This window comes from Indicator indicator, chromosome 24 (assembly GCF_027791375.1).
Source record: "Indicator indicator isolate 239-I01 chromosome 24, UM_Iind_1.1, whole genome shotgun sequence".
In the NCBI taxonomy this organism is placed as follows: domain Eukaryota; kingdom Metazoa; phylum Chordata; class Aves; order Piciformes; family Indicatoridae; genus Indicator; species Indicator indicator.
Genome location: NC_072033.1, coordinates 3,444,193 through 3,462,757, shown reverse-complemented (window position 1 = coordinate 3,462,757; position 18,565 = coordinate 3,444,193). Strand labels below are relative to the sequence as shown.

At 49.1% G+C, this 18,565-nt stretch overlaps 1 protein-coding gene across 1 annotated transcript in view; it reads left to right on the top strand.

The window, feature by feature from the left end:
• Window positions 1-16,052: 16,052 nt before the first annotated feature.
• The window catches only part of MYH7B (myosin heavy chain 7B), a 32,503-nt gene continuing 29,990 nt past the window's right edge, over window positions 16,053-18,565 (top strand). The window contains exons 1-2 of the mRNA XM_054392150.1: window positions 16,053-16,149; window positions 17,290-17,393. Of these exons, the coding sequence (XP_054248125.1) occupies window positions 16,053-16,149; window positions 17,290-17,393 (201 nt within the window). The remainder of the gene's footprint in view (window positions 16,150-17,289; window positions 17,394-18,565) is intronic.

The window sequence follows — 18,565 nt, the reverse complement described above, 5'->3', positions numbered from 1 at the left end:
TGTCTGGAGTCTTTCTTCATGGAGGACTTGTAACTTGGACTTTGGTTTATTGGACAATGTGAACCTCCCCCATAGTACCCACTGCAAGCCAAAAGCAGTGGGAAACATCTTCACATGAACTCATTGGACCTTCCTTTGGTGCTGCCTTCATGAGAGCTGAAAGTGACCCTATGCTGGCAGGGCAGAGGAACTTCAAGGCTGGCTTTGGAAAGTACAGAACCTGAATGGAACTGATACTGGGGAGACATCTTCCTGGTTTGCATTTCTTCAACATATTAATGATTTGCATTTCTTCAAGGTCTTCACTGCCCACATCCCTACACTGACAGGACCTGGAAGGGGAAAGGGCCCAGAGGTACCTTGATGCAGCTCAGCCTATTGCCACCCCCACCTCAGATGTCCCCTCTTTGAGTGCCCCCTGGTGTCCCCAGGGGCACATCCCTGGCTGTGTGCTGTGCTGCAGCAGGGAGCACTCCTGGCTCCTGGGCAGTCTCTGGGCTGCCCTGCAGCCTTCTGCAAGCTGATCTTTTTCTCCCACTGCAGGGGTGCATGGACACTCACTTTGCCAGGGTTCCTCAGGAGATAGGGGTGCTCTCTGCTCTTCTCAGACAGATCCAAGGCTGGAGGCTGTTCTATGCCTCCTCACTGGGGTACATTTGGTAAATCTCAGATTTCAGAGCTGGTTTGGATCCTTGCAGGACATTCTTTTCCCAGCAATAGGGCTCCAAAGGGCAGTGTGAGCAGCCAAGAGGATAACTTCTGCAGGAATGTGCCTGTATTAGGAACAGGTAAAATTTGTTGCTGTGTAAGGAAATCCAAACCAAACCAGGTCCTTGCTACTTTTTCGTGCAGGGTACAAAGGAACTGTCAGTCCTGACTTGCTTTGCCCTTACAGCAAGTGTAAGGGAAGAGAAACATAGAATCAGAGAGTGGGTTGTCTTGGAAGGGGCCTTTAAAAGTCATCTGGGCCACCCCCTGCAGTAAGCTGGGAGGATTCTAGTGAGCAGGTTGCTCAAAGCCCCAAACAACCTGGCTTGGAATGGTTCCAGGGATGGGACATTTCTCACCTCTCTGGGCAACCTGGGCCAGAGTCCCACCACACTCAGTGTCAAACATTTCTTCCTTCTCTCCAGTCTAAATCTCCCTCTTTTAGTTTCAGGCTATCACCCCTTGTCCTGTCACACCAGGCTCTGCTCTAAAGTCTGCCCCCAGCTTTCTAATCTCCATTTGTTCTGAGAGTCTGAGAAAGGGCATAAAAAGCTTGAGTTTCTGAGTGAAACTTGCAAAGAATGGTCCAGTTTCATAGAATAGAACCATTAAGGTTGGAACAAATACCTCTAAGGTCATCAAGTCCAACCTTCTACCCAACACCTCCATGACCATTTTCTGAAGTGCCACATCTACACATTTCTTCAGCACCTCTAGGGATGGTGACTCCAACACCTCCTTGGACAGCCTGTTCCAGTGCCTGGAACAGTTAAGAAATTCTTCCTAATATCCAAACTAACCCTCTCCTGGTGCACCTTGAGGCCATTTCCTCTTGTCCTGTCGTTAGTTACATGGGAGCAGAAGCCAACACCAACCACACTCTGAGCTCCTTTTAAGTAGCTATGGAGAGCAATGAGGTCTTCTCTCAGCCTCCTTTTCTTCAGGCTAAACAATTCCTGACTTTTTTTTTTTGTTTTTTTCATGACAAAAAGTCAGGAAAAGGAGCTGCCCTCTCCTTGGGCCTCCCCAGCACGAATGCACCCTGCTCAGACTGGGAAAAGTCCTTTTTGCAGAGAGCTGTGACTTGCCTTTTCTTTTTCTTCCCCACATTCAGGCTGGAGAATGAGCTCTTTCCAGAGTAATCCTGTGGCCTGGGGAGGATTTCTGCATGCACCCAGCCCTATAAGCTCTGCCACAGCGTCAGGGAGCAGCAATGCAGCTCAGAGAAGGTTAAATCACCAAAGAATATGGCAGACATGGTAAGAATTTGGCCTCTTACGTGCAACAAAAGATGAACAACAGCAACTGGGACGTTATCTTTGTTTGCTAAAAATAGAGCCCCACAAAGTGTAAAGAAAAGCACTTTACACTTGGAAACCTCTCCTCTGGCTCTCACAGAGCCTTCAAAGATGGCCTTGGTGGCTTTGGGATGTCGCATCCCCTTTCAAAGGCTGCCCAGGGCTCAGACAATTGAAACTCAATACAGCATCCTCCATAGCTTGGGGGGGAATAAATAGTTCTGACGGGACCCTGCTTGTCTCCCTCCTCAGAGACTGAGGCAGGAACAGGAGCTTTGCAGCAGGTACAGCCCCCTGCACGTAGGATGCCCATGGCACAGGGGTCCCTCAGTAATAGGGCAGAGGCAGCTGGGCACTGAGGGCACTGGCAGAGGCACCAGAAGGCTGCTGAGTTGTGCAGGGGCATTTGATAGGCTGCAGCTGATGGGCTGGTCCCAGAGCTGGGTTCCTGGCTGCCCATCCAGAGAAGGGCTCAGCACCCACACATGGGCATGCTTGCTTTCCCTGCTACCCTACCCTGGGGACAGAAAAGTAAAGCTCTGAATTCCCCTCTGTAAAGGAAGCAGCTGAGGTTTAGGGCAGCTCAGCTGGATGTCAGGATATTGGTGCAGAAGCTCATTTCTGCACTACAGTAGAACCAAAGCCATTAACTTGCCTCTGCGAGCGGAGGGGATGATGTCATGGTTAGCTCCAGCCAAATAAAGGCAGAACAATGGAGTTATTTTGGTGGGAGAGAGATCAGAGGGCTCCCAGGAGAGCTGAGCATCTCGCTGGGCCATCATGCACCAAAAAGAAAGCAAGGCAGAGCCCTTGCACCCTGGCTCCTCTGCCCAATAACTACCAGCTTCAGCCACGATGTGACAGAAATCTCTTGTCTCTAAGGCCACATTTTGATGTGAAATGCTCTGGTAAGGCAACAGTCTTAACCTCCCCCCCATGTGTGCCTATTGTTTGAAGTGCAGAACAATTGAAGGGTGCTCTCATGGGCTATAGATAGAAAGGCAGCTGGTGCTGTCCTTTTTCCCTGTAACTGAGAATAAAACAATGCCCAAGTATTGTCTGCATTGCTGGAGCGGTGACATCGGACTCTCTGCCAAGAGAGCATCTAAAAGATCAATGAAACCAGGGTTATTTATAAATGGGTAGTGTCATTTCTTCCCCCAAAGTCATTTCACTTCCTTAGCTTTTCCACCAGGCCTTTCTGCACCCTGAGGTGGCCGTGGAGCAAGGTATAAATAGCACTGAGCCAGGCTGTGAGAGAGGCCCGAGACTGGCTGCTGGAAAACAAAGCTGCCACATGGAATCATAGAGTCATAGAGTCATAGAGTCATAGTCATAGAGTCATAGAGTCATAGAATCATAGAACCAGAGAGTCATAGAGTCATAGAGTCATAGAATCATAGAATCATAGAACCAGAGAGTCATAGAGTCAGAGTCATAGAATCATAGAACCAGAGAGTCATAGAATCATAGAGTCATAGAATCATAGAATCATAGAGTCATAGAGTCATAGAGTCATAGAGTCATAGAATCATAGAATCATAGAACCAGAGAGTCATAGAGTCATAGAATCATAGAACCAGAGAGTCATAGAGTCATAGAGTCATAGAATCATAGAATCATAGAATCATAGAGTCATAGAGTCATAGAGTCATAGAATCATAGAGTCATAGAATCATAGAGTCATAGAGTCATGGAATCATAGAGTCATAGAGTCATAGAGTCATAGAATCATAGAACCAGAGAGTCATAGAGTCATAGAGTCATAGAGTCATAGAATCATAGAACCAGAGAGTCATAGAGTCATAGAATCATAGAATCATAGAACATAGAGTCATAGAGTCATAGAGTCATAGAGTCATAGAATCATAGAACCAGAGAGTCATAGAGTCATAGAGTCATAGAGTCATAGAATCATAGAACCAGAGAGTCATAGAGTCATAGAATCATAGAATCATAGAATCATAGAACATAGAGTCATAGAGTCATAGAGTCATAGAGTCATAGAATCATAGAGTCATAGAGTCATAGAATCATAGAGTCATAGAGTCATAGAATCATAGAATCATAGAGTCATAGAGTCATAGAATCATAGAGTCATAGAGTCATAGAATCATAGAATCATAGAATCATAGAGTCATAGAATCATAGAATCATAGAATCATAGAGTCATAGAATCATAGAGTCATAGAATCATAGAATCATAGAATCATAGAGTCATAGAGTCATAGAATCATAGAATCATAGAGTCATAGAGTCATAGAATCATAGAATCATAGAGTCATAGAATCATAGAATCATAGAGTCATAGAGTCATAGAATCATAGAGTCATAGAATCATAGAATCATAGAATCATAGAGTCATAGAGTCATAGAATCATAGAGTCATAGAGTCATAGAATCATAGAGTCATAGAGTCATAGAGTCATAGAATCATAGAGTCATAGAGTCATAGAGTCATAGAATCATAGAGTCATAGAGTCATAGAATCATAGAGTCATAGAGTCATAGAATCATAGAATCATAGAGTCATAGAGTCATAGAATCATAGAGTCATAGAGTCATAGAATCATAGAATCATAGAGTCATAGAGTCATAGAATCATAGAGTCATAGAGTCATAGAATCATAGAATCATAGAATCATAGAGTCATAGAATCATAGAGTCATAGAGTCATAGAGTCATAGAATCATAGAATCATAGAGTCATAGAGTCATAGAATCATAGAGTCATAGAGTCATAGAGTCATAGAATCATAGAACAAGAGTCATAGATCATAGAATCATAGAATCATAGAGTCATAGAATCATAGAGTCATAGAGTCATAGAGTCATAGAATCATAGAACCAGAGAGTCATAGAGTCATAGAATCATAGAGTCATAGAGTCATAGAATCATAGAATCATAGAATCATAGAATCATAGAACCAGAGAGTCATAGAGTCATAGAATCATAGAATCATAGAGTCATAGAATCATAGAATCATAGAACCAGAGAGTCATAGAGTCATAGAATCATAGAGTCATAGAGTCATAGAGTCATAGAATCATAGAATCATAGAGTCATAGAGTCATAGAATCATAGAGTCATAGAGTCATAGAATCATAGAATCATAGAATCATAGAACAGAGAGTCATAGAGTCATAGAATCATAGAATCATAGAATCATAGAGTCATAGAGTCATAGAATCATAGAATCATAGAATCATAGAACCAGAGAGTCATAGAGTCATAGAGTCATAGAATCATAGAATCATAGAGTCATAGAGTCATAGAATCATAGAATCATAGAATCATAGAACCAGAGAGTCATAGAGTCATAGAATCATAGAATCATAGAGTCATAGAGTCATAGAATCATAGAATCATAGAACAGAGATCATAGAGTCATAGAATCATAGAATCATAGAGTCATAGAGTCATAGAAACATAGAATCATAGAATCATAGAGTCATAGAATCATAGAATCATAGAGTCATAGAATCATAGAATCATAGAGTCATAGAGTCATAGAATCATAGAATCATAGAATCATAGAATCATAGAGTCATAGAATCATAGAATCATAGAACCAGAGAGTCATAGTCATAGAATCATAGAGTCATAGAGTCATAGAGTCATAGAATCATAGAGATCATAGAGTCATAGAATCATAGTCATAGAATCATAGAATCATAGAGTCATAGAGTCATAGAGTCATAGAATCATAGAATCATAGAATCATAGAGTCATAGAGTCATAGAATCATAGAACCAGAGAGTCATAGAGTCATAGAATCATAGTCATAGAATCATAGAATCATAGAGTCATAGAGTCATAGAGTCATAGAATCATAGAACCAGAGAGTCATAGAGTCATAGAATCGTAGTCATAGAATCATAGAGTCATAGAGTCATAGAGTCATAGAATCATAGAGTCATAGAGTCATAGAGTCATAGAGTCATAGAATCATAGAATCATAGAACCAGAGAGTCATAGAGTCATAGAATCATAGAGTCATAGAGTCATAGAGTCATAGAGTCATAGAATCATAGAGTCATAGAGTCATAGAGTCATAGAATCATAGAATCATAGAACCAGAGAGTCATAGAGTCATAGAGTCATAGAGTCATAGAATCATAGAATCATAGAGTCATAGAGTCATAGAGTCATAGAGTCATAGAGTCATAGAATCATAGAATCATAGAATCATAGAGTCATAGAGTCATAGAGTCATAGAGTCATAGAGTCATAGAATCATAGAGTCATAGAGTCATAGAATCATAGAGTCATAGAGTCATAGAGTCATAGAATCATAGAGTCATAGAGTCATAGAGTCATAGAGTCATAGAATCATAGAATCATAGAGTCATAGAGTCATAGAGTCATAGAATCATAGAGTCATAGAGTCATAGAGTCATAGAGTCATAGAATCATAGAGTCATAGAGTCATAGAGTCATAGAATCATAGAATCATAGAATCAAGAGTCATAGAGTCATAGAATCATAGAGTCATAGAATCATAGAATCATAGAATCATAGAGTCATAGAGTCATAGAATCATAGAGTCATAGAATCATAGAATCATAGAATCATAGAGTCATAGAGTCATAGAGTCATAGAGTCATAGAGTCATAGAGTCATAGAATCATAGAGTCATAGAGTCATAGAGTCATAGAGTCATAGAGTCATAGAGTCATAGAGTCATAGAGTCATAGAGTCATAGAGTCATAGAGTCATAGAGTCATAGAGTCATAGAATCATAGAGTCATAGAGTCATAGAATCATAGAGTCATAGAGTCATAGAGTCATAGAATCATAGAGTCATAGAGTCATAGAGTCATAGAGTCATAGAGTCATAGAATCATAGAGTCATAGAATCATAGAGTCATAGAGTCATAGAGTCATAGAATCATAGAGTCATAGAGTCATAGAGTCATAGAGTCATAGAGTCATAGAATCATAGAATCATAGAGTCATAGAGTCATAGAATCATAGAGTCATAGAGTCATAGAGTCATAGAACCATAGAGTCATAGAGTCATAGAGTCATAGAATCATAGAATCATAGAGTCATAGAGTCATAGAGTCATAGAGTCATAGAATCATAGAATCATAGAACCAGAGAGTCATAGAGTCATAGAGTCATAGAGTCATAGAATCATAGAATCATAGAACCAGAGAGTCATAGAGTCATAGAATCATAGAATCATAGAGTCATAGAGTCATGGAGTCATAGAGTCATAGAATCATAGAATCATAGAATGCTAGAGTCACAGAGTCATAGAATCATAGAATCATAGAATGCTAGAGTCACAGAGTCACAGAGTCACAGAGTCATAGAGTCATAGAGTCATAGAGTCATAGAGTCATAGAGTCATGGAGTCATAGAATTATAGAATGCTAGAGTCACAGAGTCATAGAATCATAGAATTATAGAATGCTAGAGTCACAGAGTCACAGAGTCATAGAGTCATAGAGTCATAGAATCATAGAGTCATAGAGTCATGGAGTCACAGAGTCATAGAATCATAGAATTATAGAATGCTAGAGTCACAGAGTCACAGAGTCACAGAGTCATAGAGTCATAGAGTCATAGAATCATAGAGTCATGGAGTCATGGAGTCATAGAATCATAGAATTATGGAGTCATAGAAGCACAAAGTCACAGAGTCATCGAGTCATGGAATCCTAGAGTCACAGAATCATAGAATGGTCCAGGCCAGAAGGAACCTCTAAAGCTCATCCAGTCTGAGCTCCCTGCAGTCAGCAGGGACATCCCCAATTAGATCAGGTTGCCCAGGGCCTCGTTGAGCCTCACCTTGAATACCTCTCGGGATGGGGCCTCAAGCACCTCTCTGGGCAACCTGTTCCAGTGTTCTACCACCCTCATGGTGAAGAAGTTCTTCCTGATATCCAATCTCAATCTGCCCTTCTCTAGTTTGAAGCCATTGTCTCTTGTCCTGTCCCTGCAGGCCTTTGCAAACAGTCTCTCTCCATCCTTCCTGTACCCTTCAGGTACTAGAAGGCTGCTTTAAGGTCTCCCTGGAGCCTCCTCTACTCCAGGCTGAACACCCCCAGCTCCCTCAGCATGTCCCCAAAGCAGAGCTGCTCCAACCCCCTGATCGTTTTCATGGCCCTCCTCTGGACCCTCTCCATCAGGTCCATGTCCTTCCTGTACTGAGGGCTTCAGGCCTGCACACAGCACTCCAGGTGAGGTCTCCCCAGAGCAGAGCAAAGAGGCAGAATCACCTCTCTGGCTCTGCTGGCAACGCAGCTTCTGATGCAGCCCAGGCTGTGATTTGCCTTCTGGCCTGCTGTGCCCAGGCTCCTGCAGCACCAAGGTGGGGACCAGCCATAGATACTGATCCCTTCTGCTGGAGAGCAGATCTGTGCAGGCACAGCCCCAGTAACCACCACTCTGCATGCATGGACCCAGCAGCTGGTCCTCCAGGGCCAGAGGCTCACCAACACCAGGACTTGCTCCCCAAGGTAGCTTTTAGGGAGGTTTATTCCACCCATTGGACAACAAATAGGTGGTAGCACAGGCTCTGTGTGTGTTGTGTCCAGCTCAGCTGCTGCACTGGGGTGCTCAGGGTAACCCTTGGAGCCAAACATCAGATGGATAATGGCTGGGCTGAGTGCTATGAAAGGTCTTTTCCAACCAAAATGATTCTGTGATTCTGTCAGGGGGCAGAGCCTTGTTTAGGCACAGGGCAAAGCTGCTGTCTGCAAGATGCCATCCCACCAGAGTGTATCCAGGCTAGAGACTGGGAATCAGACCTTTGCTGATGTCTGAGGGGCCAGAGTGAGGTGAGGTCTCCTGCCTTGATGTCAGGATATGCAGGAATGTTGCTCCTAGGTGACAGCCAGTCTCAAGGAAGGTCCAAGCCTGCCAGGTCCCATGAGGAGCTCCAATGTCTGTTGCCACTCCATCTTGAACAGTTGTCCTTTGCCATGAGATAAAGTGAGCTCAGTCTGCTGGGATGGCTAAGCATGGTGGGAAGGACAAGCCAAGCAGTGTCTGAGCCTGCAGTGAGCAGAAGGCTGAGTCAATGAGCCAGGAAAGCAGGGCCATGGTCTTCACCAGGCCAAGGGCACAACTGCTAAACCCAAGTAGGTCCCAGCCCAGTGTGGCCATCAGCTCATCTGGAGCACTGCCCTGTGAGGAGAGGCTGAGAGCCCTGGGGCTGCTCAGTCTGGAGAAGAGAAAACTGAGAGGGGATTGAATCAATGTTTATAAACATCTGAGGGCTGGGGGTCAAGAGGCAGGGGTCAGGCTCTGCTCAGTTGCACCCTGGGATAGGAACAGGGGCAATGGATGGAAACTCCAGCACAGGAGGTTCCACCTCAACGTGAGGAGGAACTTCTGCACTGTGAGGGTAACAGAGGACTGGAGCAGGCTGCCCAGAGAGGTTGTGGAGTCTCCAGAGACTTTTCCAGTGCATTCCTATGTGACCTGCACTGGATACTATGGTCCTGGTCTGGCAGGGGGGTTGGACTGGATGATCTCTGGAGGTCCTTTCCAACCCCTAACATCCTGTGAGTCTGTGTGATCTCCTCAACATCACCCTGCTGTAGTTTCCCATGGAGCAAAGGGGAAGGTGCATGAGGAGTGAAGAGGGCAGGGAGCTGTGGTGGGGTGATGCCAGGGATCAGTGCCCTGCCAGAGGCTGGCTGTGTGGGCTCAGTGTGTGTGCAGGACACCACCCCCCTTCCTCAGCAGGTGGAAGCTGATAGAAAACCACAGCAGCCAGAGCACTGCAGGGACAGATCCTGCACATGTGCTGCCAGCACCCTGTCCTAGCTCTGGTTCTGCTCCAGCTCTGCACCTCCCTCACAGCCTCCAAGGCAGCTCTTGGCCACAATTGCCAGCAGCTGCTCTGTGCCAGGGTCTGTCCTGGCAGGCAGCTGCAATTAAGATGCTATTAAGCATTCAAATGAACCAGGCAGGATTCTCTTCCCTCCTGTGAGGCTTTCCAAAACCTCCAGCAGCTTCACTCAGACATTCCTGTCATTTTTGCAGTGCTCAACACAGCCTTCACTCCTAAACAGATGTTCTGCAGGGTCAGTCCCACTAGAGAAAAGAAAACCCCTGGAAGCTCAGAGATGGTGAATTTGAAGTGAATGAATTAAAACTCTCCACTTTCAGAATCAGAGACTGGTTTTGGTTGGAAAGGACCTTTAAAGGTCATCTAGTCCAAGCCCCCTGCAGTGAGCAGGGATGTCTTCAAATAGATCAAGTTGCTCAGAGCCCCAAACACCCTGGCCTGGTTTCCCACTCTCCTGGTTTTCCCATTCTGCAGGTGATGTCGTTGGCTCCTTGCCTGCCTCTGACCTCCTGAGCACCTTGCTTGCTACATTTGGCCATGAATTTCTCCCATCACGTCTCTTCCAGGTACTTTTGCCATCCTGATATTCATTTGGGGGACTTCCTGCAGGCAGTGCAAGCATGGTAGCCAGCAGCACAGCCCCCAGTGTGCCCATGCTGGCCAAAGCTCATGCCAGAGTGAGCTGTGTCCTGCTGCACCCAAGCACTCAGGGCAGCAGCAGCTTCATGCATGTTCCTGAAGGTCCACAGAAGCACTCCTGATCAAAGGACAGCCAGCTTAGGGCAGGGCCCCAGCACTGTCTCCAGGGTGGGACATCCAGGCAGCAGAATGCTTGTGCTGGGAAGTGCCCAGGGAGCTGTGAGATGAGGGGGTCCAGTGCTAACCCCATCCCAACCCCCCCAGGCGCATCTGCCCTTTGGGGGCCCTGCAGTGGCATCACTGCTGCACCTATCAGAAGATCTTCAGGGAGGTGGTGGAAGGAAGCCTCATCCCTGGAGGTGTTTAAGGCCAGGCTGGATGTGGCTCTGGGCAACCTGATCTAGTGTGAGATATCCCTGTCCATGGCAGAGGGGGTTGGAACTGGGTGATCCTCGAGGTCCCTTCCAACCCTGACAATTCTGTGATTCTATGATGCCAAGGGCTGCATGGGAAGCCATGCTGGGGTGGTGGCTGCTGTCTTTCTCACCCTGGTGGGACAGGGCTGTGGGGATTTAGGGGCTTGCATAGCCAGGGGGCTGGTGTTGGGCTGGCAGGGCTGGCCTGTCACCTCCTCCTGTCTCACTGTGAGCAGACATTCCCACTGGATGGAAATATGCCTGAAATAGCTCCTCTGCAGATTGCCTTTATCTAATCAGCCACCTTTGTGTCCCCCCCAGTGCATGGCAGGGAGCTGATAGTGAGGATATGTTAAGTGTGGAAACCTCTCACAAACTGCCTGACATGTGGAGTGATTCTCCTTCCTGCCACTTATCAGAGCCTGCTAATGGGGAGCATTCCTCCCAGGGGTCAGGGAGCAGCCAGGGGATTGCTCCAGAGAGGCTGGCTGAGCCCCTTGGCACCCTCCTGGCTCTCCAGAGCTGGCTGGGAGCAGATCTGGCCTCAAAATGCTCATGGAAGGGGCAGCTCTGCAGTCTGGTGGTGTCCTCACCCATGAGGAGAGGCTTGTCCAGCCCTTGGGGACGTGGCCTAGGAGCCTTATGCTCTCCCACAACATCATGGGACACCAACATCAAGCACAGAGCTATGGAGGGGGAGAAATGGGGATGCCTCAGTGCCCACAGGAGATGCTTCCCCCTGCTGAGGATGGTTGTGGCACATTTGGGCAGCCTCTTTGCTTTGGCTACCAACCACCTAAAGCAATCTCCCCTCTGCTCAGGGAGGGGAGTGCCCATGGGGTTTTGTGGGAGGCCCAGGGAGGAGCTCTGTGTGGCCCACTGAGGATGCCCCATCACACCTCTCTGAGCAGAGCACAGCTCCAACCTTGCCAGCAACATGAGCCTGAGCTTCCTACCCCCCTGCAGAGCAGATGGCAGACTCCATCCCCAAGCCCACCCAACCCCAGAGGAAGTGCCCTCCAGCAGCTGCTGGGACAACCATTCCACATTTCCCCCTTCTGCAGGTCCATCCTTTGATGGACCCTGCTGGAACCTCTTCAAAGAGGGAGAGAAGCTGGGGAGAGCAGAAGGAACTGCAGAAGGGATCTCCAAAAATAAAATCCCTTTAAAGCAGGGGAGGGGGTGAGCAGAGCATGGGGCGAGCACATGCCCTGAGAGGAATGTGTGAGGCTGGGCCAGCTGGTAGGGCTGAGGGCTCATCCCACTGCCAGGCTGCTCATGGCAATGGTACTTGGCACCAGACACTCCAAAGTCCTTCAGTTCCTCCAGGATGTGGGTGGAAACCTGACTCTGAGGCCAGGATGGAGAGGCAGAAGACCACCAGGGTAATTTCAGCAGGGTGTGTGGCCTGCCAGTGCCCATGGCTCTTGGGGACACTGAAACTGCTATCTCAGCACAGCTGAGCACCTCTGTCACATCATGGGCAAGGGGGATCTCAGGATTGCTGTCCCCATGGTGGGCTTCCCAGGGGCTTTGCAGCAGACACATTTGCAGAGTTCAGCTCTGTACCAAACTGCTGCCAGACCCCAGTGAGGACCTGAGCTTCTGAGCACCAGCCAGGTGAGAGTGCCCACATGGGACATGGGGGTGGGGGCTTGCACCTTGTTCTATCCTGGTGTGCCTAGAGTCAGCTGGTCCATGCTGCAGGCTCCCCTCCATGCAGCATTTGGATTCCTAGGGAGGATTGGTGCTGTGCAAAGTCCTCGCATTACACTGCAGCCACTGAAGGCAGCATCAGCCCATTCCTGAGCCCAGCCATCCTCTCTGCTGGGGCTCAAGCCACAGGGCACAAGTCTGGAGCTCTCCTCCATCTCATGAACTCCCAGACTTCACTCCAGAGCAGGGAGGGAGGGCAGGGAGCAAGAGAACAGCACTGGGAGCTCAGTCATGGGGTGTAGCAGCAAACCAGGCTTGTGCACTGGGTGGAAGGGCTGACCCCCTTCAGCAGAAACCCCCTTCAGGGCCTGGCTTAGGTTCAGGGCAGGTTCTGGGGCTGCAAAAACCTCTCTGCAACCTGGGCTGTGAGCCCAGGCTGAAGCCACGTGCCCTGAGCAGCTCCCAGTGCTGCTGTTCTGGCCATGGTGAAGGCTGTGCCACAGCCAGCCTGGGCACAGCACTGTGCAGCTAATCTTTCCTCACCCTGTGCCTCAGTTTCCCCTGCTCAGAAGGGGTTACTTTGGGGGGCAGGGGTGGTGAGTGGAGAAGAGCAAACCCCTGCAGCCATGGCTCCTGGTTCTTCAGTACCACCTCACTGGGGTCAGCTCTAACTGTTGTGGCCCTGGGACGTGACCACACAACTTGGGAGCCAGGAGCTGGTTTGGCACCAAGGGTGGAGGTCCCAAATGCTGCCCCTCCCTGCACCTGCACATGTGGCTCCCAAGTCACCCAGCCCTAGCTGGGCTCATTTCCAGCTCTGCAGCCTGTGTCACACAAGTCTGTTGAATCCCAGCAGCCCCCAGGAGTGCCTCTGCTCCCACAGGGGCCATGGGAAGGCTTCGTGCCCAGGAAGGAGCAGAGCAGTGGCAGAGAGGACCCAGCCATGTTTCTGCTGGCCTGAAGAGTGGCAGCCCACCTGGGTGGGAGCATCCCAGCCTGGCTGCAGTCACTGGGCTGGGCCCTGGGGCCCTCTACCCTGGGGGTGGTGTGTGCTGGTCCTGCCCTTGACAGTGGCATGTCCTGGCCTGGTGTGGGCAGGAGGCAGAGGGGGCTTTAAAAACACATCCAGCCCTGCTGTGGAATTAACAGGCACCAAAGCAAAGGCAAAGAAGGGAGCAGGGTGTGTGGTGGACAGGCATGAGAGTCCTTTGGGGAGGCAGGAACACCACCAGCCTGGAGAGCAGAAGCCTCGCTACACTTTGGATGCCAGCAGCTAAAATGGCTTTTCCCTGAGGCTGGCACAGAAATCCCCATGGCATGGCTGGCCCTTGGGTCTGACTGGCCCCTGCCAGGTGTCATTCCCCTCCTGGGAAGCCCATGGAGGTGCTGCTGGGGTGGAGCTCAGGGCTGCAATCAGCACTTTGTACATGGTGTCTTTGGGTGCCAGCTGGGTACAGTGGTGTGGAGGAAACCCAGGAACCTCGCTGTGGAAAGAACTTTAATCTGGCCCAACCATGAACCAAGCTCCAACAAGGTGAGTGAGCTCTGGGAGCAGGATCTGGGGGGCTTACTGCTGGGCAGGGCTTGCCAAAGGCAGAGCTCATCCACAGCAGCAAGACAGAGTGGGGGGGCTTTAGCCTCCATACCCAGCAGTCTGCCTCCCCTGGGGTGCTGCCCTCAGGTCACTACAGCTCAGAGGAGCATCAGACCCTCTGACAAACTGTTGAGTTTGATTTATATAACCAGAAAAGTAAATTCTGGTGTTTGTGGTGGTTGGTATTGAAAGGGCAGCAGCTGGTGTGCCTCAGGAAACAAGCCAGGCCCTCTGAGGTAGCAGAGATCAAGCTCTAAGGTCCTTCCTTGGTCCCCCCCATTCCTGGGCAGTCTGGCCAGGGGCAGGCTGAACCAGAGCTGGGCAAAAGGTTGGGATGGTCCTGCTCAGAAAGCCAAGGGCTACACACATCCCACCAGGCAGCAGCTCTCCTGGCAGGGTGTGGGGGAAGGAGCAGGAAGACAGATTGCTCAGGGGCAGGAGTGTGTTCAGAGAAGGACAACTGGTGAAGGGTCTGGAGAAGAGGTCTTGTGGGGAGCAGCTGAGGGAACTGGGGTTGTTTAGTCTGGAGACGAGGAGGCTGAGGGGAGACCTCAGTGCTCTCTGAAAACAGGTTGGAGTGGGGTGGGGATTGGTCTCTTCTCCCTACTATTATGGGATAAAATGGCCTGAAATTGCACCAGGAGTGGTTTAGGTTGGAGATGAGGAAAAGTTTCTTTGCTGCAAGAGTGGTCAGGGATTGGCACAGGCTGCCCAGGGAGGTGGTGGAGTCCCCATCCCTGGAGGTGTTGCAGAAACCTGTGGCCATGGTGGGGCTGGGCTGGGACTGGATGACCGCAGAGGTTTCTTCCAACCCAAAAAATTCTATGAGTTTATGAAACGGTGAAGTTCTCATTCCTCTGCTCCCCACCAGAGCAGGAGCAGGGGCAGGCTTGGAGAGCTGCTCTGCTGCCTGAGCTGGAGCCTCTGGCTCTGCCTTTGTACTCGCCTGACAATACAGGAATAAAAATAACCAGGCTGCACTTGCAGCGAGATAAAAGCGAAGTTTGCCTTTTGTGTCTCTGCGGGCAGTGGGACAGCAGCACCAATGGAGCTGTGGGGACATGACACATGGGAATTTCTGACATATCTTTTCCCACTCTGACCTTGACAGACACAATAAAAAGGGGCTTTGCCTTGCACACAGCCACTCAGTCCTGTCACCAAGGTTAGTAACGAAGAGCATGGCTGTGTGTGCTTCTCCTCCGCTACTAACCCGCTCCACCTCTGCAAGCTGGATGCTCCTGCAGGGCAAGGGCTGACTCTGGCACTACAGGGGAGGGTGGGACAGAGAGTTTTTGCAAAGATCTGAGCTCTTTGCCAACTTGCTGCCTACCAGCAGTGGCTGTGGTGATGATGGCTGTGGGGTTTCAAAGCTCTGCTGTGTGTGATGCTGCCTGAGATGGGGATTAGAAAAGCGCTGTCGTAAAAGCGCTTCTCAAGCAGCTGTCTTCTAGAAGGGATCTTCCCAGGGATAACAGCTCCAGTCTTGCTTTTATCTTCCTGCATTATTGCTCTTCTGGGGCTTTGTAGAGGTTTTTGTGCATTGGACCAGGGCTCCATCAGGTCTGGAAGAAGATTTAGCTGAGTTTCTCAGGCAAAGAGATCGTTGTTGGTGATCTCTGGTGACACCTACAATGCCAGCGTGGATTTTGAGACCCAGGGTGGGTTCACCCAGCTGGTTCTGGCAGTGCTGGGCTCATGGCAGCAGAAGGGAAAGTGTTTAGTAATTGTCTTGTGCCAGTTATTATTAGCTTGTATTGTTGTCACTGTCTTCTCTCTCTCTAAAATCAAAAGGGTGCTTGGTGTCTGCATTGCTGTTGGTCAGCAGCCCAGCAGCCACACACTAACACCTTGTCCCTTCCCTCCTTTCAGTGTTTGGGTGTCTTTCACTCTTCCTTCACTGCTGCCAAGTCGTCCTCCAGCTAGGCAAGATGTCTATGCTGGACATGAGCGAGTTTGGGGAGGCTGCTGAATACCTCCGGAAGAGCTACACGGAGCAGCTGAAGCTTCAGACAATTCCATTTGATGGTAAGACCCCCAAGGCAGCTCTCAGAACAGCCTTCTGTGGGTGCCCCCTGTCAGCCCCATGGCCATGGCTCTCTTTGGAGACCATCACCAGCCCTTCTCCAGCCCTGCTCCTCATGGTATTCTGGGTGCTGCAGGATTTTCCCCACCACCCTGCAGCACAGGAAAACCTCATAAGTAGGAAAATGAGGTGTTTGACTTTCACTTCTCTTTGCTGAGATGTGGATGGGGGTGGCCTTTCATCTCCCCTCACCATGAGGAGAAGGAAATCTGGGGGAGATGGGCTGAGGGACTGGCATCAAAGCCTTCTCCAGACACATTTCACTTTGGAGGTGTCAGCTCTGTCCCAGCCACCCTACTGTACCACATCTGACTGTGCTGGGGTCCCAGGGCCAAACTTGTTCCTTTATGTTCAGAAAACAAGGAGATTTTTGCTTCCTTTCACTGTCCTTCTTTCATGATGGTCCAAGTGGGAGCACAGGTGAAGCAGCAGACTGCTGTCAGGCTGCCAGTCATGAAGGCGGCAAAGAAATCTCAGCTCCTATCACCAAGAAGATAGGAAGGAGTAATTGCTGCCCTTCTGTGTTGTTGGACTGCATTCCTGTGCCTTTCAGTTGACAATTTCAGATGGTTTCCTACATTTCAGCCTGTTTTGTGTTCCCTTTCCCTTTCCCCTTCTCATTCTCATTCCCCTTTCCCTTTCCTCTTCTCATTCCCCTTTCCCTTTCCCTTCCCTTACCCTTTCCGTTTCCCCTTCTTCTTTCCCTTTCTCCTTCCCCTTCCCCTTCCCCTTTCCCTTTCCCTTTCCCTTTCCCTTTCCCTTTCCCTTTCCCTTTCCCTTTCCCTTTCCCTTTCCCTTTCCCTTTCCCTTTCCCTTTCCCTTCCCTTCCCCTTCCCCTTCCCCTTCCCCTTCCCCTTCCCCTTCCCCTTTCCCTTTCCCTTCCCCTTTCCCTTCCCCTTCCACTTCCCTTTCCCCTTCCCCTTTCCCTTTCCCCTTTCCCTTTCCCTTTCCCTTTCCCCTTTCCCTTTCCCTTTCCCTTTCCCTTTCCCTTTCCCTTTCCCTTTCCCTTTCCCTGTCCCTTTCCCTTTCCCTTCCCCTTCCCCTTTCCCTTCCCCTTTCCTCTCCTCTCCCCTCCTCTCCAGGAAAGAAGCGAGTTTGGATCCCAGATGAGAAAGAAGCTTACATTGAAGTGGAAATCAAAGAAAGCTCTGGTGGCAAAGTCACAGTGGAAACCAAGAATAAGGAAGTAAGCAAAGCACCTTTGCTTCCCCAAGGGAGAGTGAGTGTGTGTGGAGGGGAGTGAGGTGTGACAAGATGCTGTCTGAAACATCTGAGCTCTTGCTGATAACCCTTCCACTCTTGGCCATCACTCATGCCCCGAGGGGACACACACCATGGTGAGTCAGGACACGTAGGCCAGTTACTTGCCAAGAGTGGCAGGGTTCAGCATCCCCCCGTTGGGTGTTTGTTTCCAAACACATTTACTGTGTGGGACAGAGTGAAGCAGGAGGGTCAGACTGGCCCAGCACAGCTCTGGCTGCCCCAGGGCTGCCCCTGCCCCAGCACAGCCTCTTGCAGTGCTGAGCTGCTGTCTGCCTGGGCTCCGAGGCTGGAACAAGAGGTAAGGGCCAGCTGGCCACATCCTGCTCCTTTTCACCAGGTTCTGCAGTGGGGTGAGCTGTGCTCTTGGGAGAACAGGGATAGGACTTGGGCTATCTAAACATGAGAAGGAGCTTCTGTGCTTTGAGGGCAGCAGAGCACTGGCACAGGCTGCCCAGAGAGGCGGTGGAGGCTCCATCTCTGGAGACTTTCAAGACCTGCCTGGACATGCTCCTGTGTGATCTGCTTTAGGTGATCCTAATCTGGCAGGGGGGTTGGAGTTGGTGGTCTTCAAAGGTCCCTCCCAACTCCTACCATTTTGTGCTTCTGTGACCTGGGCTAAGGGGATAGGACCAGCTGTAGCTAGCGGTGAGGCTCCAGTTTTCCAGCAGGCAAAGCAAGGATCTGCTGATATTTGTCCAAATAATATCCAGCAGCAACAGCTGCAGATGAGCTTCATTACTATTATTTTCTTGGCTATGGAATTCGCCTGGCCCTGCAACTTCACTGCAGTGCAACTGGTGTAAAACTGGGAAGCAGAACCAGGACCTGCCCAGGCAGTGGCTGATAGGGCTCAGTGGTTTCTTGGCTGGTCAGCACAGCACTAAGTGCTCTTCTGCTGAATTTAGAAGAAAGAGATGTAATTGTTTGTGAAAAGTGTCAAGGCTTTGAAAAGATTTTTGTCTGAAACTGGGGGGCGGGGGGGAAGGGAGAGGAAAGTAAATAAATTTGCCCTTTCCAGGATAAAATTCATTGGCGAGAAGGTATAAGGTCAAAACATCTGCTCTGATGTTAAAAGCTCTTCAGCTTCTGCAAAGC